The 24927-nt window shown below is 44.2% G+C and overlaps 3 protein-coding genes across 3 annotated transcripts; all 3 read right to left on the bottom strand.

Moving 5' to 3' along the window:
- Nucleotides 1–433: 433 nt before the first annotated feature.
- On the bottom strand, nucleotides 434–3905 carry LOC127784503 (uncharacterized). The gene is made up of 10 exons (XM_052311831.1): nucleotides 3428–3905; nucleotides 3174–3268; nucleotides 3004–3071; nucleotides 2876–2919; nucleotides 2722–2799; nucleotides 2456–2609; nucleotides 1463–1615; nucleotides 1268–1378; nucleotides 992–1057; nucleotides 434–904 (listed from the first exon to the last, which is right to left on the bottom strand). Exons 1-10 carry the CDS (start codon nucleotides 3733–3735, stop codon nucleotides 725–727), a joined length of 1257 nt encoding a protein of 418 aa, XP_052167791.1. The 5' UTR covers nucleotides 3736–3905; the 3' UTR covers nucleotides 434–724.
- Nucleotides 3906–11530: 7625 nt separating this feature from the next.
- On the bottom strand, nucleotides 11531–13556 carry LOC127784511 (myb-related protein Zm38-like). Its single transcript, XM_052311838.1, has 4 exons — nucleotides 13180–13556; nucleotides 12896–13025; nucleotides 12513–12637; nucleotides 11531–12322 (listed from the first exon to the last, which is right to left on the bottom strand). The coding sequence occupies exons 1-4, from the start codon at nucleotides 13310–13312 to the stop codon at nucleotides 11787–11789; spliced, it is 924 nt and encodes a 307-aa protein (XP_052167798.1). The 5' UTR covers nucleotides 13313–13556; the 3' UTR covers nucleotides 11531–11786.
- A 6585-nt stretch (nucleotides 13557–20141) lies between these two features.
- Nucleotides 20142–24127, bottom strand: LOC127760796 (mitochondrial carrier protein CoAc1-like). Its single transcript, XM_052285091.1, has 7 exons — nucleotides 23895–24127; nucleotides 22939–23024; nucleotides 22646–22853; nucleotides 21875–22004; nucleotides 21510–21694; nucleotides 21266–21397; nucleotides 20142–20522 (listed from the first exon to the last, which is right to left on the bottom strand). The coding sequence occupies exons 1-7, from the start codon at nucleotides 24060–24062 to the stop codon at nucleotides 20418–20420; spliced, it is 1014 nt and encodes a 337-aa protein (XP_052141051.1). The 5' UTR covers nucleotides 24063–24127; the 3' UTR covers nucleotides 20142–20417.
- Between the last annotated feature and the right edge of the window lie 800 nt (nucleotides 24128–24927).

The raw sequence follows: 24927 nt of genomic DNA, 5'->3' as shown, positions 1-24927 counted from the left end.
CAAAATTTAAGATATGTCATTCTGACCAACATGTCATTGACTCATATGGGTCCTACATGTCATTGAGATACCGATGATATATCTTAAACTTTGCAAAATTATAATGGCATGGTTCCAAATTACCATAAATAAAATTGTTGTGCGATAAACAGCTAAGGCAACCAGTGGATAAGCTTAAATAACATTCCTGAACTCTTCACTTGGATGAACTAGCGAGTCAACTTGGCATAATCATTTCCTCATTGACAACTTATCCTACCACAGGAGGCCGGGATATATTAGTAGCCTTCCTCAACAAGTACATGTGCCCCCCACAACTATAAATTGCTAGGATTGCATCAGGTTACATCAGGTCATGATACTTTGTCGGCCATCTCCCAGATGGGGAAAAAAATCAATATTCATCCATCCAATGCTGAATACAACACCTTACTGGAACAAACCACACTAAAAAAAATAGTGGTGGTGGCAGGAGGCAAGTATTTCATCAAGTAGATGCATTGCCCTACGTGGTTACATCCAAACTGTAGGGTCTCCAGCACTAAATCATTTCACATGATAAAAAAAAAACTGGCAATCATCAGAGAACATGAACAAAAAATAAAGATTGCAGTGGGCAAATATGAACTGCAAAAGACTAACAAGCAAATCAAACCGATTAACCGATAAACAAAGGTGAGAAAGAACTACGACAGCTAGGGAATGTATACATGTCTTGCGAGTTTTAGGTTGCTGAAGGAGCTTCCTTTTCCTCAGCTACAGCTGGAGCATCTTGTTCTTCTGCTGTAACTACAGAATCTTCCTTTGCTTTGTCTAGACCCACAGCTACCGAGAGCCAATCTGAAGCAGGTGCTCCAGTTTCAGGAGCCACATTTCCGTGTATATTCAGAGGAGTGACAGATATCTGTAGGTTGTAAAGAGAGGTATACGGTTAGCCACTTTACACTTATACATGCATGTGCACACACAGAGCAAGGGAAGGAGGGCTCACAAATCCATTCTCCAAAGCTCTCAAATCGATATCCTCGTCTAAGCATTCATGCTGCTTTTCAGTGAACTGCATTCAACATAATCAGAGAAGAAAACAGCGCTCAGTAACATGTTCATATCTACAAAAACATCAACGCTAAAAACATCTGTAGGCTATTCACAATCTCCATATGAGCATATTGGCCTAATTTGGTACTGTCTTAAAGTTCATATGTTCTATACATGGTCGGACAAGTCAAATAATCTTTGGCTATAACACTCTGGAAGATATATTTACCTCAGCACGGAAAAGCTTCTTCACTACTTCTCGAGCCTCTGCTTTCCCTGTAGATGCAACAGACTCAACCTCGACAATCTTCCGCTGAGCATTAATTCTGCGTGCAGCCCCCTGTAGATGAAAACCACAACAAATTTGAGGATGTGCTAACAAGGACACGTCAAATTTCTCTGAAACAAAAGCATGGCTTCATACTGCTGCAGATGCATCCTTCCCAAGTTGTGCGAGCTGAATACCAAGGCTTTGGTGCATGCCCATGAAGTGAGTAGCAGGTGTAGGTCTGCTTGTGGACACACCTTCCCAACTTTGGGCAGGACGATATATGCTTTGCTTAGTCAGCTTGAAACCCTGATATCAGATATCAGGAGAGAGATGCATTAAAGAAAGGCTATTACATTAAAAAAAAACTAAACAAGCAGTAGATCTTTTTATCCATCAGTCATCACAAAGAATGCAAACTAACACAAGATAAATCAAAGTGGGATGGCTTCGCCAGTTTCATGATCTAAATTTCAAATAATTAACTGTTGCTCATCCAATTAATAGTGTTGATCTCCTGTACAGATATTTGCATGGGCATACAATCTGCATATACTATATAACTTTCCCAACAACTAGTACACACCTGATAAATAAGGCTAATGGATATTTTTGCATTTGTGGGCAAGCCAGTAAGGTAACTAGTACCAGGACGACTAAGACAGTAAGCATTCTGTACAGATCAGAAATCATGGACTCACGATGCAGAAAAATAGCGAAGAACCCATGACCATTTTGAAGCCAAGGAAATATGAATGACATGTTTCAGCATATTTGGAAGATACGAAAGCTTCATTGTACTAATTCTTAGCAATTCAATCATCGGTGAGGTGCAGGCAGCTGCCATGAGATTCCTGAACACTTTCAAAACCTTAACTCCAATAACAAAGGAAACAGCTTATGTTCTGTTTTGAATAATGTAGAATCTTGTTTCTTTGCCCTCAAGGCTAGCCTCTCAAGGAAATATGTATTGCTCTAGTCCATAGTATTATAGCAACAGCACGGTCATGTGCTACTGTACGTTTATAAGCCAATGTTGGAGAAGACAAGGAGTTGGTTTACTTCTATAGCTATGGAAATTTTGGCCTATGGTGCTAGTTTTGGCCCTAAACTGGAGTTCAAGATTCAGAATTCAGTTAGCAGAATAACCTTATTTGTAGTTGGTGAGCTTGGAACCCCAATGTTCAGTAAGCAGCCTCTGAGGAAGGTTCCTTTCTCAACGCCTTCCAAGGCAGCGTGTATCAATGGTAGGCAAACCTCAGCAGCATCCTTGAAATCACTATCTTTGCTTTCATCCTTCTTCCTACTTGCACATATCCAGCACAAATTGTTACCAAATGTGATTGCATAAACCAATTTATCTAATTATGAAACATATTTGAAATACTAATATCACACCATTAAGGCACACCCACCAATTCAATGATATTGCAATTGAAGGAACATCATACAGTAAGGCCTCCCTTGCAGCAGCAATGGCAGAAGAATGAAACCTACACAATTTTGCAGTAAATTAAAGAACAGGATAGAAATCAGACAATGAATTGGGCATTTCTGAAAGAATCATACATCTCATATCCACAGTTCGCCCCTGCATTGATCCCACTGATCACCTATAAACGAAACGAAAACATCCTCAATGATCACAAGGTTAGGCGATCAAGTTCTTACACGCAGATAGCAAACACAATACTAACCAAAGCAGGCGCCGACCAAGAGAACAGCCTCCCAGATAATGCCAAAGAGACGCAATCCACCGGTGTCCCTACAATAACAATAATCGCAATGAGATAGAAACACCAACTCTCACTGTATACCAGCAACAGTGCGACCCAAATGGATCGAGGAAAGGATGTAGAACACTCACCTGATATCTCGAAAGCTTTCGCCCCTTTGAAATCCACCGATGTTGCTGTAATGGTCTCGCGGATGGTAATGGAATAGCCGCAAGCAGGCTTGTCCCTTCACATCATCATCAAGAAAACAATACAGATTATTTACAGCTGGGACCAATGGATTAGTTGGTTGGTAGAATTCGCAACAAATCCAGACAAAACAAGGTATTTTCCCGAGGTCAAAGAGAATATCGTAAGGAGGAATCGAGGATTGGGGGGCGCATACGATTCGGGCGCGCATACGTGGACGTCGCATCGGCCGCCGGCGACGAGGGCGTCGACGAGGGCCGCGAGACCCGGCGCCCGGATCCCGCCGGCGCAGGTCAGGAGTACGGCCGGCTTCGCGGGACCTTCATCGGCCACGGGAGCAGCGCCGGAGGACTCCGCCGCCTCCGGTGCCGGGGCCTCGGCGCCGGCCTCCTCCGCGGCCGGCGGCGGCGGCCGGCGCGCCGCGAGGACGGACTGCAGGTTGGACACGAGCGCGGACGGGAGCGGATTGGGCCTCGGCGCGTCGTCGCCGGAGCTCGCGGCCATCGGGCTTCCCTTCGCTTCGCCTCGCCGGAGAGGTGTTTGGGCGTGGAGGAGAGAGAGAGAAAGAGAGAGAGAGAGAGAGAGAGAGAGATGTACGGACGAATGAAGGAAGGGAAGAGAGAGAGGAGGGGTTGGAACGCGAGGGGGGAAGAGAGAGAGAGAGAGAGAGGAAATGGACTGAAATGGGCTGGGCGCGCCATCGCATAGTTAATGGATTTCTAGACCGGGGCCCGCTTTACGTGTAGAGGGAGGCAGGTCTCTGTTTTGACCTGCACAAATACGTGGGAAAGCGTTATCTACTCGACGACTAGTCCCAACTTGCCTCAGCAAAGCGTGGCAAGAATCCGTGATTCTCCCGTTCCGATACCAAATCCACTATCATCAACCAAAATAATAGTTTTACTGGTATTATTGTGACCAACATGCGGGCATGAACACGGAACTCTGTGGCTAGTATGGGGTGGAATCTTTTCTTAACATGGATTACATAATTTTACATATTTTTTTTACCAACAATGGTACAGCCTATTCTAAATGAAAAAAACAAATACACCAAAAATAGTAAATCTAGAGATAAAATACTCCATCTGTCCTAAAATATAGTAACTTTTAGCTGGTTGGGACATATACTAGTACTACGAATCTGGACAAGAGTAGATATGTCCCATCCACCCCAAAGTTGCTATATTTTGGGACGGAGGGAGTAGTTGTAAAATCTAATTTTGATGCAGTAACTGAGTGTAGCTACAAGTTAGGCCTAAAGGAATGTAAATCTTGATGTATGATCCAATGAAAAAAAACTGAAAGATAGAAGTCCAAAAAACTTTTGTTCGTGAAATATCAAAACTGCTTAATAATCAGATGATATGAAAGTGAAACGTTGCTGTGTTGAAGATGCAGGCCAATGTAGTGGGAGAGGTACTCGCTGTAGTACAACGTTAGTACGTAACTACGCTCGTACGGTGCAGGATCAGCCGGATCCTCCCTTGACCACGTCCATTTAAGCGAGTGGGCCAACCCGCGGGCGTAAACGCTTTAGGGTTCGCCCGTCCAGATTAATTCCCGTTGTACCACCAAGCACGAGGACAAACGCAAGACGAGCTCGCTCGGTCGCTCCCCTCGCCCCTCGACACCCACCACACCACGACGACTCCTCGTCGTGCGAGGTGCGCACGTTGCACGTACGTAGCCGGGCGGGAGACGCGCGCGCGCGCGGACGCACGGTTGCTGCGACCCACCCAGGCAACAGTCGTCGTGGGAGCGCGGCGCTAGCTCACTACCCCTGCCACCCCCATGTGCCTCCGTCTCAGAACTCATGTGAGAAGCCGTAGCCAGCCAGTGCGGCGGTCGGTTCCAAACTTCCAATGCCTCGCGGAGAGATAGATCGGCAGATCGCCCCGCGGGGGTGGGCGCCGTGGTGGACTGGTGGTGGGGGCGGGCCGGCCTATCTCCTCGTCGGATCCACCCGCCCGCGCCGTGCGGAAAGGCTAATTTTAGCCTGCGGCTGGTTGGCTGGATCGGTCGGTGACCGGGGTGGCCGCGCCCGCGCGCTTGGGTTGGGACTTTTTGGGAGTCCTCGTGCCAAGGCAAACAAACGTTGGTGGACCATCAACGGGACACGTGCTGTGGCGACCCGATGGAGGCGAGCGTTGCGTCGTTTTCTCTTCGTAATTGCGTGCGAATTTATTTGCGGAGCCCCCGAGCCTCTGCCACAGGCCACAGTGGAACCGTACGTACGCACCATATGTTAATCATTCAGGATTTCAGACGCATGACTGCATGAGGGCTCTCTCATTAACGAGTAAGGAGAGAGATCTGGAGATCTGGTGCTGACAATCATTCGTTCCTACTATACTGTGTAGCCCCCGTGCCGTAGATGGTTGCTGGTAGTTTGCAGATCACCCAACGAATAAAATAACTTTTTTTTCTGGCAGGCTAGGAACAAGGAACACTGGCGATCTGTTTATGTGACTAACTTTGCCAAACCAAATTTTAGGTAAACTGGGCACATAACCACACGTTAGTCAAGCTCATGTGAAATTGACAGTTGATATTTGAGATTATATACCAATCCCTCTGTGCCATTTCAAGTGCAACTATAAATTTTCGTGTCCAACTTTAATCATCCATCTTATTTAAAAAACTTTTATAATTAATATTATTATTATTATGAGATGATAAAATATGAATAGTATTTTATATGCGACTTATGTTAAAAAAATTAAATAAGATGAACGGTCAAAGTTGTGCACGGAAAATTATATCTATACTTGAAATGGGATGGAAGGAGTAGATAAAATTGGTATGGCAACTCACGATCATAATAACGAATCAAACGACATCCTAGAAAGTTCTGGCATATAAGATTTGACCTGGTAAGTTAAGACTATGAATCAAAGTATTTTTGTATCCGGCCAATAACACGTATTATGAGCTTGGAAGCCAACCTACTATTCCCTCCATTTCAAATTATGAGTTGTTTTAATCTTAGTGTCAAACTGCTTCAATTTTATCAAAATTTATAGAAAATGTAGTAATATTTTCACCGCAAGACAAATATATTATGAAAATATACTCAATTATAAATTCAATGAAACTAATTTGGTATTATAAATATTACTATATTTATCTATAAACTTAGTTAAATGATTTATAGTCTGAAACGGAGGGATTAGCTACAACTTGTGAAGTTTTAATTCTCCTATATTTTTCTTCTAAGATTTTTTATTTTAAACGTACGGTTGCTGAGTCGATCTCCATTTTTCCTCCACTTCCTTAGTTATGCCACTTGTTTAATGAACTAATTTATTTGACTTTGTAATATCCTTTTGTCTGTTCAAGTAGACGTGGCTAGCAGCCTAGCACATTGCTGTACCTACTACTCCTATGTTGTTATGAAATTCAATATGCATTGATTACATCGATGACATTCCAACACACAAGGGGCGCAATCGAATTACCACATCCGTACGTTTGTGACGACTTAGTATTTGTTTGTCACTCGATACGGGCATGGTGATAAATTATCACTCGATACATATTTGTTTGTCATGACTTAAATATACACAATCATATAATTCTCTCGGCCGGTACTCCTACAAGATTAATCAGTTTGCTGGACGCTATTATTAGGCATTTCCATGATTAACCAATCGTTGCCACCTTTTCAGGCCTACCCACAGATTATTTAAGCTATATGTAGCTTACGCACAAAACACCTGTCATCCACATACGCCACCTTAATTTAGCACGCACCAGAGAAACTAAACCGTTCACTAACTAAACACGACTAGCTAGCTAGCGAACGAAACAAAACACCAGGCATTTATACGTTACGTTGCATCTTGAGCAAGCCGCACTTGCATAGCCTTGGGCCAAATTAATTAACCGGCAGCAGGTTGCCCGCCCGGTTGATCGATCACCACCAGCAAGCTAGAGATGGCGAGACGGGCTGCATCGGTGGCGCTGGCGTGCGCGGTGGTGGTGGCGGCGATGGTGCTCCCGGAGGCGGAGGCGGGGCAGAACTGCATCTGCGAGTGCGTGAAGCTGTGCATGCGGACGCGGATCCCGAGCATCGAGGCGCAGTGCTCGGGCAAGTGCAGGGAGACGGCGTGCGTGCGGAGCTGCGAGGAGGCGTGCGCGCGCAAGGGCTTCCCCGCCCTGCCCGGCGAGGGCATCGGCGCCTGCGAGATGGAGCCGCTCACCCCCGACGAGGCGCACATGCTGCACTGATCATCGAGTCACCAACCAATCGATGGCAAGCCTCACCGCCGTTTCCGTCTCTGTCTCTGTCTCTGTCTCTGTGTATGTTTCTGTCTCCGCCTCTTCTGCGCTGTTGTATACTTGTATATGTGTACTACATCTACCACACCGGTCAAAGTGACATTCCATCCTGGCTCATGTGTGGCGCTACATACGATACGGTGCGTAAGCGTAACATACGTTTGATTATTGTCAGTTTTGCTTGCTATGGTCGCGGTTGCGCACTGACGGGATCGACCACATCTCTGACTCTGAGGCCCAGCTAACATGTTTCCTGGGCCCGTCTTAGGCAGTCGATGCAACGAGGCTTTTAGCCCAAATAATAGTGGACATCCCTTCTGCTGCCTTTCAGGTTTCAGCCCAAATAGAACCGTGGGCTGCCAGCGGCGCTCGTGGGTCTACGCATGTCGGTCCGTTGCGCCGCAGCAGAGGCTGCTGCCTTGCCTGCCACTGTCATGTAAGCAATTTTTTTTTGCCGTTTCCTTATCTTATTTCGTTCATGTGTCCGTTTATCTTTTTTTTTGCGCAATTAACGAGTCCGTGATCGACTTTGTTGGCTTGCTGCTATCTGAAGCTCTGAACCTGTTGAGCTCGTGGCACGCCATTCGCTTAGTCCACATCAAAGACATTTGTACACTGTAGTGCACCCTTGTCCTTTACCTACGGAAAATACTAATACATGCATCTTCGCTCGTTAGCGAAAAGGATATGCTTGTCTTTCTAGGAAATGATCTCTTCAAGACAACAAATCCATGTTATTCTAGAAATGAGGGCAATGATGAGGAGCAAATTGCATTGGTTGTTTCTGTTCCAGTCCATATATATACACGCTCAATTAGTAAGAGCTAGCCAAAGCTGGCATATATACTGACATTGAATAGGTTTTTGCTTAAATTTTTCTAGCAGATTTTGTTCAGATGATGTTCGCAGTTAGATATCGCTCGTTGGGTACTTTTTCATGAGATAGTACAAGTCCCGATGGGGGAAAATCTAAGGCCTCCTTTGATTTAAAGGAAATTCATAGGAATTTTAAAGGATTTTATTTCTATAAAATTTTTTTCTATATAGCCCTTTGAATCAAAGGAATGAATCCTATGTAATCCCATGAAATTTCTATGGAATGCCTCTTTCCATGCAAGTTTTGGAGGAAATTTAGCATGAGGTTCTACCTCATGTTAAGAATTCTTTGAGTCTTTATCTCTCTTCAAATTCCTTTGTTTTTCCTGTGGCCCAATCAAACGGTCATTTCTATATTTTTCCTGTGTTTTACAATCCTCCGTTTTACACTTGTATTCTTGTCAGAATCATATGTTTTTTCTATTTCTCTGTTTTTTTATTCCTATGATTCAAAGGGGCTTTTAAAGCACCTTTGGCACGCATGATTCTCAAAATAGATGAAAAAAAACGCTGGATTGAAGCGTCTTAATACATCAAAACCTATGGTTTGAAAAAAACGTAGGAGAAATGAGCCTAGGAAAATAAGAGAGTCAGAACTGATCAGAAGAGATAGATAGACACAAGGATTTTAGAGGCTAAACCTCACGTCAAAATCACTAGTTTCGAACTAATCTAAAGAAATTTCATATAATCTTTTAATAGTTATTGATTTGATCCAAAAGACTAATGTAGGGTTTGTTCATTTTGGAGAAAAAGAAAAGGATTTATTTTTTTAAGCATTCGGTTTTAAAAATGAAGTATAGGAAATTTATAGGAAATTTTCCTTTCCTATAAGTTGTAGAGAGAAAACATAAAAGAATATCATGCATCCACTTAAATCTCTTAAAAAAATTCATGTGAATTGACGTGTGCATGTCTTTCTATTCCTTAAATTTTTGGTTGAAATTTCTCCGAACTGAACAAACATGTGATTGGAAAGTTTTTATTAGAATTAAATTCCTAAGAGCAGGTACAATAGCAGACTATAAACCAGCTATAAACATATTTTAAAGAGATAAAGAAAGAGAGAGAATAGCAGCAGACTATAGATCGGTAGCCAGCTACAGCACGGACTTCAAGACGTAATGTGTGTTTGACAGGTGGGACCAGGTATTAATAGTACAGTAAACAATTATTATATGAATTATTCCCTCCGTATTTTAATGTATGACGCCGTTGACTTTTTAACAAACGTTTTACCATTCGTTTTATTCAAAATTTTTGTGCAAATACAAAAATATTTATATCATGCTTAAAGAACATTTGATGATGAATCAAGGCACAATAAAATAAATAATAATTATATATATTTTTGAATAAGATGAATAGTCAAACATTGAATAAAAAGTCAACGGCGTCATACATTAAATTACGGAGATAATAGCTAGTACATTAGCTATAAATGATTTAGAGATAGTAGCGGGCTGTACTATTAAACTTGCTGAAAGGAAAAAAAACGTTTGTTCTAAAGAAGCTTCGAAGGCTCAAACTTCACGAGCCAAGCTGAAACGACTATGAGCATCCACCCTCGTTGTAGTTACGGGACCGGGACTTCCGTTCTTACGAGGAAATACTTAAAAAATAATATATACTTCCCTCTGACTGTAATAAACTTTTGTAGCATAGTTTTGTGTTCTGCTTTTTTTTTTTACTTCAAAGAGGGAATTTTATTGATTACGGAAAAGAGGATTACATTCTTGGTCTATCAAGTCTATGACACTACTAGAAAAAGCATTTTTTCCAACGTAGCGGTCTTATTTTCGCAGGCGGACATGACACTTAGAGCCAAATGACCGCCTACAAAAATATAAGTCGGGGTGAAATTTGATGTCCGCCCGCGAAAATCTATTTTCGCGGGCGGACCACTTAAGCGGCGCCTGCGAAGGCGGACCACATGAGGTGCGCCTGCGAAAATTAGCATGGTATATATATGTGACACATGGGCTGAAATTTTTCTAAGTCCTTTCCTCTCCCATCACTCTCCTCTCCTCTCCCCTCACTCCCCCACCGGCAGAAGGGGCGGACAGCACGGGGCGGCTGGCGCAGGGCGGCTCCCCTCCCTCCCTTCCTCCCCTCCAGATTTGGCCGGAGGGGGGAGGGGGGAGGTCGGTGGCCGGCGGCCGGGCGCGGGGCGGTGGTGGCGTGTGCTCCCGGCGGCGGCGGTGGGCGCGCCCCTCCCTCCCACGGCGGAGGGCGGCAGCAGCGAGGAGGGTCGAGGCGGCGCGGCTCCCGGCCCCTCCCTCCCAGATCTGGCCGGAGGGGGCAGGGGGAGAGCGGTGGGCGGCGGCTCCTGGCCCCTCCCTCCCAGATCTGGCCGGAGGGGGGCGGGGGGAGCACGGCGGCGTGCGGTGGCGGCGAGGAGGGTGGAGGCGGCGCGGGGGGTTGAGGCGGCGGCGGCGCGGCGCGGACATGCAGCGGCGGCGACGGACGACGGCTGGGCGGCGGCGGACGACGACTGGGCGGCGGCGGACGACGGCTAGTCGGTGGCCGTGATTTTTTTTGAATGTTTTTATTTGCTTTCTTTGCTACAATTGATTCGGTGATTTTGGATGAATTGAATGGATTGGATGGGGATGAAGTGGATGAATTGGATGTGGAATGGATTGGGAACGGGAAGCGACCGCCGTCCGGCGGTGGCTGCCCATTTTTTTTAGCGCTCAAAGCTATTTTCGCAGGCGGACCAGTTGCCGGCCTGCGAAAATCAACTATTTTCGCAGGCGTTGAGGTGCAGACGGACGGCTTGTCCGTCTGCGAAAATATGATTTGGCCGCCTGGGAAAAGCCTTTTTCTAAGTAGTGAGATTCCTGCGGGAGCACACAACTTCCACTCCTCACACGATCTACCTCATAGCCATTTGAGCTAGAGCATGAGCAATCCTATTTGCTTCCCTCTTGATCTTGTAAACCTGCACACTTTGTATTCTGCTAATGCTTCTAAGGTAATATTGGAACAGCATTTCGGTCGCTGCACCTAATTAATTATCCCTATGTGTACATTCATATGTTGGAAATACATACTTTTACTCTATTTATCAATAAGAATAGCGCTATCTATGCACATTAGGAAGCACATATACATATATAGTATAGTAAATCAGAAGTTCAACTGCAACTGATACCTCACCCATTATATACGTACTTAATTACCACTTACCAGTCCTACACATTTATATGAAAAATATAAAAATGTATCTACATGTAACTTATGTGAAACATATATACCCTAAGATACATGTTATTTTATAAATTAAGATCTATATATATATTTGAAACTTAAGACGAGAACGAGTTTATAAACCCGTGTGTTACGCAAGCACCGACCAGAATACCCCCGAACATGCATGCATAATTGCATATTCAGGGAATCCAGTGAGGTTGCATGGCGGTGTTCACCGAGAAGCTGTCGACGGATGAAGCACTGGCCGCCGACGTCGTCGACGACCCCAGGATGGCGTCCATGAAGTCCATCACCGGACCCATGGCCGGATCGGCCAAGAAAGCGCCGCCGCCGCCGCCCTTCTGTTCGACAAACGCCGGGAGGCAACTCCGGGCCACGACGCCCTCTGGAGCCAAGAGATGATCACTTGGCTTGCACTGACCCCCGACGATGCCAGCGGCGCCGTTCTCCAGCTGGTACGCCTCCGCTGCTCGGCACAGCCTGATGAACTCCCCGTCGACGGCGGCGGCGTACTGAAGGTCGCCGCCGCCGCAGCCGTGGACGCCGTGGCCGGGGAGAAAGATTGGCTGGTGGGAGCTGAAGCTGGCCCATGCCGCGGAGTTGTGCACGGAAGACGGCGGCGATTGAGTGACACCGTGAGCTGCATTCTCCACCGCGTTCAGTGACGCAGCTGCGATGCTCTGTCCTGCTCCGTCCAGAATGTTGTAGTACAAATCTAGATCAATGCAACAAACATCGAGTCGATCAGTAATTATTCAGTATTCAGTACACTATTACATGTTTGTCGTGAGTAAATTATATTCGTACTGATCCATGTGTAAACTAACAAGAACGAAAGGTGTGAAAATCCATATGAGAAGCAGCATTTTTTCAGAAAGAAGTGAAAAATGTAGCACAGGTTTTACCTGCAGAGGAAGGGTGCAGACTAGCCACGGCCTGGGAGATGAGCTTCTTCTTGATGGTGGAGTTCCAGAAGTTCTTGACCTCATTGTCTGTTCTACCAGGTAGGTGCTTGGCAATCTGAGCCCACCTGCATGCAATGCAGTGAATCACAGTGACACAACATATGTTAGCCAGCTCAAATCTCGATCGATTGCCACATTTGCGCCCCGTCCTTTGTCTCAGATCAAGTTAATGCGATTGTGCATTACTCAAATATAGGCCAAAGCGTGCAAAGATAAGTAACTGTCACACTGTCATACATGGGACGTTACAGCCTCATCACATGATGCAGTTAGCAGCAACGCAGAGATGATTTGCAGGTAGAGACGGACCGACCAAGGATTACCTGTTGCCCAGCACCCTGTGGAGCTCAATGATGAGGGACTCCTCCTGCTGCGAGAAGCTTCCCCTCTTCAGGTCAGGCCTCAGGTAGTTGATCCACCTCAGCCTGCAGCTCTTGCCACATCTCTGCAACCCTGCATGCCATCAACAATACATGGATAACACGTTCACCGATCGATGCCATAAACCCAAGTAAACTGACTGAACTGAACTACTAAGCTAGTCTGAAGAAACTCTGAACTTTGATCTGCGACTGAAAAAACTATGTAAACGTAATAAAGCACTTACCGGCCAGCCTGGGGACGGAGCTCCAGCAGCCATGGCCGTGCGTGGAGATGTACTTGACGAGCTTCTCGTCTTCCTCTGGTGACCACAGGCCCCTCCTGACCTTCTGCTTGTTGCAGCAGGAGTGGTGCCCCATCTCCCTTGACCTCTCACTCTCTCGCTGTACTCCGTGTAGGCTAGGCTCTTGATATCCTCTTCCTCACACTGCCGGCAGTAGTAATACCGGCCAGAACTACTCGAGCTTTTCAGTAGTTACATGGTTATAAAGAAAGAGAGGAGAGAGAGAGAGAGAGAGAGAGAGAGAGAGAGAGAGAGAGAGAGAGAGCAAATGAGCAAATACGCCAACTGCATGCATGCCATTCCGCTACATCTAAGGGCAGGCAGATCAAAAGCAAGGAGAAGAAAAGCTGGGCCTGAAACTGTGCATGCAGTTGAGTTGATCGTCCTAGCTAGCCAGGACCCTAGCTAACCTAGACGTGTGAGCTCCATGTTACGTAGGTTACTTCAAAAGTGAGTGGCTCAAGCCAAGTGAGGGGTACTGGAGTGATGAGGGTGAATGGAGGAGGGCATTTTGGTAACTTAAGGCCCCACTGTGAGAGGAAGACTTGTGCCATGGAATTGAGCTCCTATGCCTGGTTAGTTTTGGGAACTCCTGTACTGTGGTGTAAGTGTGTGATGCCTGAGTTGGGTGTGTGTGTTTGCAAGCGTAAATTTTCACCGCTCTATCAGTACGGCCATAACTGCTATAGTCTGCTAGTAGCTTTCTTCAAACTACTAACATGGCAGCAGCTACCATTTAGACTAGTATCAATTCGTCTGTGTACATCTAATGGTCCAAATATGTTCACTCTGATATATCATCTATATTTGTACGAGAGCCCAAATTGCATGTGTATACGTTTTGTATTAGCATGCACGCAGGTAAAAACAGGCATTACCTAGTGACTATATAGCACTAAATAAAGCAATGCACGTAGTGCCATTCATTCACCTTTGACAATTAAACGATCAAGAGCTGCGATTCTCTTGTCTATACGCCCTGCCAGAGAGAAAGACAAGGGATCAGGATCAACTGCAACAGAAACAGAAGATCTCTGGCTCTCTGTACGTATGTGCATGTCTTCTTAGGTAGCTTGCCCGAAAAGATTGCAGTTGTAATTAAGCCGAGTAGGTGGCGATCCGTATTTGCCAGCGCTCTCGATCGGCAAAGTATTCGTTCTAGGTAAATTAAGGACCGATCCTAAGCATGTATAGCTAGGTTTATCGATCTGAAGAAACCTGTAATGTGTGTGCACTCTGAATGATTCATGTTTGCAGACACAATTTTTTAGCTGATGCACTAACTACACTATGGGTTTATTTGGTAGAGTTTCAACTCATAAATTTAGCTTTAGAAGTTGGATCTAGAGTAAAGTTGTAGAACAACCTAATTAAACCCAGCTCCGCTCTCATTTTAGGTAGAGCTAAAACTGTTTGGCCGGATGGAGTTGAAGCTAGAGCTGTATCAAATAAACCCTATATATTTTGCAACATTTATTTAACTCTCAAATTAGCTTCACTTCAGTTTTTGACGTTGCAACCAGTGGTCGACACAAGCCGATGTCAAGAGGCTAAAGGCAATATTATAGGTTGTAGTACTAGTACCGTAGTACGTACTTGCTGGCGAAAGATTGACGCGAAAGAGGTGAGCAGTTTCGGACAAGAAAAATCGAGTGGGCCGGGCGGGGACGGCAGCCGTGCATATGCATATGCATGGGCCTCTTGCAGAATAGAGGAAACGCGACAACGCGTAGTAGCATTCAACCCCGTACCAACGTACATACGCGCGCGATCGCTCACAGAGTCGTCGATCACCCCGTCGTCGCACGACCACTTCCCCACTCCTCTCGATAGACTCCGGCCATGATCGAAGCGTGCACCATACGGGTGTGGTCGCTCATGCGCACGTCGCTCGTGCCATCAATGCGCCGGGGACCCGCGCGACATGTCACGGCATGTACACGTACTCGTACTCGTACTACTAATATACTCCATATGCATGGTACATAATACATGCCACACTCAAAGGTCACAGCTTTGCTATACAATGCTATATATGCCACAAACAATCATGTTGTATATATATTGTGCGTATGTAATACGTGCGAAATGATGAGAGGATTTGCTTGTATTTACAGTTAATTATCCTTTTAATAGTAAACAAAGTAACTATAAATAACGAGATATGTTCGTAATGATTTCGTTAACATCAAAATGTGTCGGTTCAGTTCTTTTAAGGCGCGTGTTTGTGTACTATGCTTTTTTTGTTAAAAAAAATGTCGTCCTAGCTAGCAGCGGCATGTACACATCCTAAAGGCGAGGAAGACATGGAGGTACGCCTGTACCGGCCGGCACTTTCACGTACACCTGCATGATAGGAGAGCAAAACGGCATGCAGGTTAATTAATAAACAGGTTGCATGGCCGCCCGGTACATGACACAGGTGAGCATGCATCACCGAGCTGAGGTTAATTATATCAGGTTAATTTCCTCCTCGGTTATTGGATTGTTTGCAAATCGTTCGTACCTGCCGCGGCGCTGGCCATGCATTTGCAGCAGCTAGTGGCCGATCGATCACATAAGTCAGTCACATGTGTGCCTACTTGGTTGAATATCAGTCCAGTTCGTCCGTGCGTACCCAAAGATGGGACGATGTGATTCCCCAACCACCGCCTACTTCTACTACTACAGCATGCAGCATGCATGCCACGCCCGAGATGACTTGGTTCAGTGGCAAGCTATTAGCCCCTGCAGCCTCCTTTTCGATCTGTGTTTCTCTTTCTGTGTTTACCCCCTTTGTGTACGTGCTACGTGCTCTGTTTCATTTGACGATAAATTAAGTATTAGTGGCGAGCTACAGTAGCTGTTTTCTTCTCTCCCTCTTTGCGTTAACCAGAAGCAAACAAATGGCACAGCGCTTGTACGTGAGGCATAATTTAAGCCGATCGATGAGCTTTGCTATGCGTACGTAACTAGGTATATCCGGTACGTATTCATAGTGCCCATCCATCGGATGACAAATGTCCGGTCTTCGGGAACGGCAGTACGTAGAAACTGCTCCATGGTGCAGAAAGTACAAGCAAATATAATGCAGCTCTTGCTGCACTTGTAAGCGAAGCTACGGAATACACATCCTGCTGGAGAGACAAAAAATGCAGGTATATATCTTCATGAAAGAGGCGCAGTTTCTTTTCTCTCTCTCTCTCTCTCTCTCTCTCTCTCTTCGTCTTTTCAGTTATCACTGTCCATAATTAGAAAATTGTCAGCCACGTACGTTACGTGCATGTACACAGCTGCACGTGCGATTGCGCCTCCATGGACTTTCGGAGTAGAAAGTCACCTGACGTGAACGGGTTGTCAAAAAAAAAAAAAAACCTGACGTGAACGGTGCAGAATCAATCTCCCCGCCGTACATGGAGCAGGAGAAAAGGAGCATAAATAGTTCGTTCAGAGAGTTGTTCGGTGCTATACTAGTACTGCTACTTGGAATTAGTCGTCCAAGAACGCCGAGATGGATTGGAGTCGGTGGAGTCGATACCGAAAGAGTTGCAGCAGAGATTACAAAAGTCGTGTTGACAGCGTGCCCTGGCATCTCGTCAATGCTTCCATTTCATAACCTTTCCAGTTCATGGATACAATTCGAGCATGACACCTCTCTAGCTTCACCTTTTCAAACGCACAATACAGATGCGCTTAACCGGATTCGCATCCTCACCAAATCAGCCTATATAATTAACCCGCGGAACCTTTTTTTTTTTCAAAGAACTACTACCTTCCTTACGTTTTAACTTTAATCAAAGTCAAACTCATTTAAATCTGACTAAGTTTTTAGAAATAATAATAATATTTTCAATCTAAGATAAATTTATTATGAAAATATATTTAATTATTAATTTAATAAAACTAATTTAGTATTTTAAATATTACTATATTTGTCTATAAATTTAGTTAAACTTGAAGCGGTTTGACTTTAACCAAAGTCAAAACGTTTTATAACCTAAGACGGAGGGAGCATCTGACATTCTGACGAGACGTCCTCTGCATGATTCGACAGTAATCAGGAGGCAAGAAGAATTTACTACCTGCCCCAACGAAGGCCGCGAACGAGTCGTTTTCCAAACCCGTCCCGTCCAAGAGAAGCGGCACGGCGACGTCGTCGGTCGCAGTCCGCCACTCGCGTCGCTTTCAACGGAGAGGGGACGAGGGATATCGCCGCGCGCTGTAGCATCCGCATGCCGTTAGCCGGCAACCCCCGGCACCGGGGAAGGAGACAAGCCGAATCCCCCTCGCGGATATCGCCGCTCACGTCGCCACGCCCGCGCCCGCGCGCGATGGCGTCGTCGCGTTGGCTCCGGATCGGAGTCCGGATGGGCCGAAACGACTTGGGAATAGTGGAAAAGGATCGGCTTGCTCTGGGATTGCCGGAAAAGGATCGGCTTGCGGCCCGGTGCACGGCGGTGGCGATCACTTGGGCTTAGAGACGTGAGGTGCCGCGTTGCTTGAATAATCGCCCGTGTGATGGATGGGGCTTGCTTTGTCAGCTCATCTGTTTGGCTGACCTCCAATTTATAGATTTAGCTTTAGAAGTTAAGTTTAGGGTGTAGTTGTGGAGCTGTCTGAGAGCCTGTTTAGCACAGCTTTAGCTCCACATTTTCTGGAGTTAGAGCTCAGCCAAATAGCTCCACCTGAAATGGGAGCGGAGTTGGGTGGAGCACTATCATCAAATGAACTAGAGAAGTGGAGCTGGGTTTAAGCAGCTCCACAGCTCCACTCCAAACTCAACTTCTGGAGCTAAATTTAGGAGTTGGAACTCTATCAAACATGCCCCAAACCCAGCTCCACTTCTTTAGTTCATTTTGTGAGAGCGCACCACCCAGCTCCGCTCCTAGTTTAGGTGGAGCTGAAACTGTTTGGCTGGGCTCCAGCTCCGGGAGAGGTGGAGCTGCAGCTGTGCCAAATAGACCTAAAATTACTGCACTGTTGAGGATAAATTTGTCTCGATTAAATCAAAAACAGACATAACACTTGGTAAAGTATCGACCCAACAATAGACACTAATATTTTGTGTAATATATATCCTTGCATTGCAACGGCCAATACCATTAGAAACGGGTTGGGTTGGATTTAGCATATGATTTTTTTTTCACCAGATGGATTTCCACCAATTTGAGCTCCACATCAAATTATATTCAGGAGGATCAATCAATTAATGTAACTAACTGTTAACAACCAAATTTGATAATATCAGCATTGGGAAAAAAGATTAGATTGAAGCAAAGTCGGAGGCGGAGATCGAGTTCGGAAACAGAGCAGGGATCGGCTGGAGTCCAGATCGGCTACGATAAGATCGGCTGAGTCTGAGTCGGACTAGGTAAGCCGATGTAGCCGATCCTAGCAATACAACTTGATGTGTGATGTCGGGTTGGATTGAGGTGCTTCAAGGTGATTGCCGCACATGGATAGAGTCCTAAGGAGGCAATTGTATCTATTAATTAGGATGTTTTATGTAATTTCCTTAGAGATATGATTGGGCAAAAGTCTGCCGCAAAGACTTATAGTATCTTAGAGTTTGTTAGAAATAGTAGTCGTGTCCGTTATGGACATATCTTGTAATTCTCGGATATAAATAGACCCGAGCCTTATGTAACTTTTAACACATGTTCAATACAATCTCGGCGCATCGCCACCCTTTTACTTTAGTTTTGTTTCGACGAGTTCTTACTTTCGGGTTGAGCTGCATCGGTTTCGATCTTCAACAAGAGGTAAAACTTGTTATGTCGACTTGTGTTTTCGGGATTAGTGCTTCCATTTTTATGATACTCTGATCTCGTTTATATAATTCGCCGAGCTATCATATATCTTACATAATCTCCGGCAATACCGCTATCTAATCTACAATCGGCTAACATCTGTCGGTAGAAGGCAGCCGACCAGGTTAAATAGCGATGTTAACCTAAATTATATAAGATATTTACCACTTTATGAAACTTCCAGTGGTTTGATTGTCTAGATATTGTTCTTCTTTTCATACTTAATGCTGCATCAGTTAAGTTTGATCTATTAAGTCGTGCTTAGAATATCAACCTCTAGCCTGACTTCTGGTTGCCGATTAGGGTAGCATCGGAGTTTCAGCCGATCTTATCTGATTTAACTATATTTGCTCTATATGCTTTATTGACATGTTAAATATGCCCTTTATGCCAAGATATTGTTGTATTTGAATATATTAGGCTTTTGCTTGATATTCTATACCTGTTTTAATATCATGATATAAAGTAGTATCGGAGTATTAGCCGATACATGCTAGATCTATCTGATCGGCTATGCTGTAAACATATATAGTCCTATTATTAATATATATTTCGGTCTAAGTGATTTATATTGTCTTGGCATGGCAACCGATCTATCCCAATTACTTGATTTAAGTATATATCGATATAAGGAGTATATATCGTTAACATCTACAGTCGATCGAGTAGATTTAGTTCTTTCTTACTTATTCAAGATTACCGATCGATACACATATGACATCGGCTCAAAGATAAATGATATGTCATTGGCACTTAGCCGATCGGCTATCATTTATAGATTTAATCGCGATTTCTTTGTTTCTACTTCTTGTTGATTACAGGATCAAATCAACTGGCACGCTAGCACACCCGACGAGCTTTGGACCTGCACCGGAGTTAAGCAGATCTCCCAGGCCTCGTGTTTTCTGTCAACACTAACACAGCTAGGGCCTACGAGGCTACGAGTACCAATTAAAAATCCTCCAAACAGCTTATAGTTTGGATGGTAAACAATATTAATAGTTTTACACATGCTAATATACATTCGTATTAATCCAAATCCTTGACGAGGAAGAACTAAAACCCTATGCATAAAATAACAATAGCAATAAACAGCTCTGGAGGAGTGGGTCAAGATTTATGGGAAAACCCGTATTGAATTTTGAAACCTTTTGTAGCATCCTAAAAGTTGTGGTAGCACCCTACAAGTTTACAACGTTCCACATCTGGTGGATGTAATGAATGAAAATAATGAATCGGAAGAATATGTAAGCTTGTTAGTTAACACAATTACTACTTGACAAGATTGAACCTCAGAGGCTTTATACAATTGTGATTTCACAAAAGGCACTTGATAAAATCTTGAAAGAGAACCTTGCCCTGCTCCATGTTTCTTACGGATGGATAGAAACTTCAATTAGAACCATGACCTGACATTTTCTTCTCTCTGGGAGGTATCTTCAGTAAACTCTTCATCGTGTCATATGCGGTAAAACCAATAGCCACAGAGGGTACCACCTATAAAAAGAAACAATATTTTTATAAGGGTCAATCTGGCTAACTCAACACATTTATGTAAGTTGCAACTAAATAATCTCTTGTGAATACACATCATTCAACAAGTAAGGTTTTCGGCTGAAACTGAGCTGGACAAATAGCTAAAACAAGAATATTGAAGACAATCATGCAATTCAATGTTGTATAAATGAAAGGAACCAAGGAAAATTAAGTTCAAGAGGGAAAAAAAAATGATCCGCAGAATTTTATACATGCCACTGGAAAGATTCATACAGTTCTGACATGTACAACTGGAATCCATATGGCAAATGCAAAAAGTGATGCTTTTCAGTGGAATATAAACGCAAATGACTAACACAAGAATCGCCTCGCTCCAGGTTAGGGTGCAGAACATTGCTCAGAATTACCATGTAACCACAAAAGTTTCAAAGCCAAAGCAAGCACAGGAATGCTATTTTTTCTTGGGGCGTAAAGGTTCAGAATTTGAGGTTCTAGGAACTATTATGAGAGCGAGTATTATTACTTGGGTCTAACCAGTAAATAGTTGGTTATCACTTGGTTCTAGTGATTCTAGCTAGCAAAATAGTTAATGTACTTAAATGTTCCAGATGATTGACCTGCCATCAGTCCTAGCATTCTTGATTATCTGACTAGTACCATTTCCAGGATATTTTGAATGCAAATAAGCACCTATATAAAATTGAACTATGAAGGGGAAACCAATAGATTATCCACGTGATTACCTTGATGTAATTGAGGCTCAAGCCAGCAAACAATTGCCTCCATCCTTGCGTTTGTTTGATGATCATAAGACCTTGGAATGTTCCCCTTATCTGTGGCCCACCAAATTTATCGTGATATTGTTGACTCTGAACCTACAAAATGGAAGCAGACGCAAATATGATAAATAGTTGAGGAACATAGTCTTTCAGAAAAATAAAAAAGGATATGCTAGAAGAGGAAGGATTATATGAGAAAATGGAATACCTGCATCTGCCTTCTTACAACATCTAGTGGGTAAGTTAGAGTCTGCCCAAATAATCCAGCAGCAGCACCACAGGACAACTTCAATGTGACAGAATTTTTGTAATCTTCAGGTACATGTGCCTTCAGTCCTTCGTATATGTAGAATTTAAGACCAGCATAAGGAAGTATTCCCATGAGCGTTGGACCTGAACACAAATAGATAAAGAGTCCTCAGCAGCAAAACGACTACAGTAATGAAGGTACTGAAAAAACTGATACTTGTCAAAAGTGAAGAAGGAATATATACATCCGACGTTTTCAGTTCAAGAGAGAGTTTTATGGTGATTGAATAGCCATTTAGACATATATGAGTCGGATATACATACCTACTCCACGATAGAGAGCTCGCACTCCACCTTCTGAATAAACACCTCGAAAAACATCCTTTATTCCTCCATATTTTGGTTGAAAGTTTGTCCTCTTCAAACCACTACTGATTTGGTCTGAACTATTGACCTTCAAGCAAAACAAAACAAGCTTAGGACATATAAATGCAAAGCAAAAGATGTACAGCACATAACAATGCAAAGCAAAAGAAGATGCACGCAATACAGACAACCAAAGGGTTCTTCATTAAACTAAAGAGCAACACTACATAACACACAAAAAAAAGGCTCATCCTAATGCGTCAGGGAATTTACTCCCAAGAGGTTACTGATGGACAATTCACAATCTAGGTAGCATTTCTCCATGGCGACATAGTGTGATATTCCTTCTGTTCAGAAGTAAACGTTGTTTTTTTGTAACTACTTCAGCCCTAAAGATATCATCGGAGTAGTTTGCTACTTTACATCAATGTATTATTACTATTTTCAGTTTTCCATATGAGCGATTGAGAAACATTATATATACAAGTGACCAAAGTTACATAAACTTGATTGCACACATATGATAGCAAGCTAGCGAGATCTTAAAAACAGGAGCAGTTATGCTGACTTTCTACTATATTAATTATACTACACTATGGCTGTCAACTGCAATGAAGTGGGAATGTGCAAGCACAGAAGTGGGCAGTGGCCTAGAATGGCAAGTAAGCAATGCTAAGTGAGGACCAAGGACCAAAGAGAACGACAATAATGAGATGTGGATTGCAATACCTGGAAGGCAAGTTTAGTCCTAGCCAGATCCAAGGGATAAGTACACAACACTGCGGTTCCTCCAGATGCTGAACCAGCTAAAAGGTCTACTAAGGGTCCTGTCCCAAGTGAGGGGCAGTTATTCAAGATCCAACACCTGTATCGTTCATACGCCATATAATGTAATGCAGCATAAGGAACAATTCTTAATACACTAGCACCATTTCCCCTGAGTAGCACAAAGACATGGTTAGTGAGCAATGTTATATACAACCAGTATCTTAGTATTGTACATGAGTTGAATTGCCACATACTTGTAAAAGCCCAAAATTCCATCATGTTGTTTTAATTTCTTCAATGATTTGAGGACGCCAAGAGAACCGAACTCATTTGTCCTAGTCTATAAAGGCAGAATCAGAAAGTAAGCACATGTTAGACATAGTGATATCTCATAATAGCATCAGGGGCAAACTAGATGTTTTAAACAGATCATATGTAGCTGGTCAACACGGTCAAGTGAAGCAGAATTTGTGAAACTTCTGGAAGTGGCATTTGTAACTATCATTGTAATGGCGTCTACAATGCTACAAAATGCATATTAGAAATCAAAGAAATGTATGATGAGAAAAAAAGTCTGTAGGAGAGTTGTGTGGAGTATGGACTTGATTGAAGCAGAGATTTTTGAAAGCTGAGAATCTCCCTCCAGCCTATATCCCAACCCATCAAAGGATGAATTTATGGCTGCAACCATACTGAGTGGAGTAACGTGTGCTTACTAACCGATCAGGTAATGTTTATGGTAGAATTTAAATAGGTATCTAGTAGAATCTTATTTGTTGAAACTCTTTACAACTATTTTGTGGTATGGTACCCCTTTAATCGTCCTAAAACCATGACATCCATCAATCTACACGTGCAGGCACTACCTTCTTGCACATCTACATTTTCAATTAAGAAGAGACGCATCCCTCTAGTCCCGTTCTTTTATGTTTCACCGGATTATTGCTGCAGTGGTTTTATGATGCGTGAGGTAGCACACTTTTTAGTAAATTTGTCGCAAACAAATAAAAATTGTATTATCTCAGGCTACAAAAAGTTATCGTCCTATTAACAAAGTTACATCGGAGATCCTGAAGCGAACCATTCCTACAGCGGCTCGCAACCGACAATTGCCCAAAATACCTAACTACCGAACTCCAATCCAAGCGACTTCTTTTTGTTCCATGCGCCCAATCCAAGACTATAATATGATGAGCACTACAAGACGAACCTGTAGCAATATCTTGAGGCGCTCGAGCGGCGCGATGGCGGTCTTGGAGAAGGCGCCGGCGACGCCCCCGGCGATCATCTCCTTGGCGAAGACGGGCACCAGGTCGAGCACGCAGAGGTCGACCCCAGCCGCTGCCACGGCCGCCGAGCCCTGCGAGGGGGTGCCCATCCCGCCGTCGCGCTCCTCTCATCCAAATCGAGCACCCACCCGCGCGAAGAATCTCCCCCCCCCCCCCCCCCCCCCCCAAGCCACACAAGGGGGGCGGAGGACCCCCCCAAGGATCTCACCGGACGGGGGCGGCCCGTTTAGCCCTCCGGCCTCCGCCGCCGCCGCCGCCGCCGGATTTGACCGCGGCGACGACCTGCGCGGAATGGCTCGCGGTTTCTTGCGCGTATCCCCTTCCCTGCGAAGAATCGAGAAAACAATAGAGGAGAGGGGCGGTGACCGCGGTGGCGACGAGTAATATGCGGGAGAATCTTCGCGGCTTCCCCTCAAATATCATTTGGAGTCGCCAGGAACGCAGGAGCGTTGATGCGACGCAGATTGAAGCGGATGCTGACATCTTCTCGTGTTGCGCGGATGGCTTTAAGTTCAGATATCCTAATACGTTCAAGATTTTTTTTTCTTGATATTTATCACGTGTGCCTTATGGTTTTACGGTGCTGACTGTTTCAGAATTTTTCTGAAAGAAAATATTTGTCAAAAGTAAAAAAAAGGTACTACTGATTAAGGTACGACTGATAATTCATAGAAATAGCATGGAAGTACATGAGGCTGCCTACGGCTCGGGCGCCCGATGATTTGGAGAAAAATCGGGTGCTGACGTCAGCATCCGATTTACGTGTAAAACTACTTTAAACTGATTTTTCTCTTAAATTACTTATCCAAATCATGATCCGATTGCACCATTAAATTCGTTGCATTAAATCTTCAAAACAAGACTACACATGGATATATTCCGACGAAAAAAATAGCTTATTATTGAATTATTTTTAAATGTTGCACGATGTTCCACCAGGTATATCAAAATTGT

This window comes from Oryza glaberrima, chromosome 1 (assembly GCF_000147395.1).
Source record: "Oryza glaberrima chromosome 1, OglaRS2, whole genome shotgun sequence".
NCBI classification, from domain to species: domain Eukaryota; kingdom Viridiplantae; phylum Streptophyta; class Magnoliopsida; order Poales; family Poaceae; genus Oryza; species Oryza glaberrima.
The sequence above is the reverse complement of the archived record's forward strand: the minus strand, read 5'-3'. Positions and strand labels throughout refer to the sequence as shown.

Bases quoted from the DNA above. Each gene is read 5' to 3' on its own strand.
- LOC127784503 (XM_052311831.1), bottom strand. From the start codon at position 3,735: ATGGCCGCGAGCTCCGGCGACGACGCGCCGAGGCCCAATCCGCTCCCG. The intron at 3,269-3,427 runs GTATGCGCCCCC...GATGATGTGAAG, and splicing joins CACGTATGCGCGCCCGAATC to GGACAAGCCTGCTTGCGGCT. The intron at 1,058-1,267 runs GTAAATATATCT...TGTTGAATGCAG, and splicing joins AGAAGCTTTTCCGTGCTGAG to TTCACTGAAAAGCAGCATGA.
- LOC127784511 (XM_052311838.1), bottom strand. From the start codon at position 13,312: ATGGGGCACCACTCCTGCTGCAACAAGCAGAAGGTCAGGAGGGGCCTG. The intron at 12,638-12,895 runs GTAATCCTTGGT...CATTGCATGCAG, and splicing joins CACAGGGTGCTGGGCAACAG to GTGGGCTCAGATTGCCAAGC. The intron at 12,323-12,512 runs GTAAAACCTGTG...GCATTGATCTAG, and splicing joins TCTGCACCCTTCCTCTGCAG to ATTTGTACTACAACATTCTG.
- LOC127760796 (XM_052285091.1), bottom strand. From the start codon at position 24,062: ATGGGCACCCCCTCGCAGGGCTCGGCGGCCGTGGCAGCGGCTGGGGTC. The intron at 23,025-23,894 runs GTTCGTCTTGTA...CTGCCTTTATAG, and splicing joins GCCTCAAGATATTGCTACAG to ACTAGGACAAATGAGTTCGG. The intron at 22,005-22,645 runs GTATTGCAATCC...TTTTGCTTGAAG, and splicing joins GGACTAAACTTGCCTTCCAG to GTCAATAGTTCAGACCAAAT.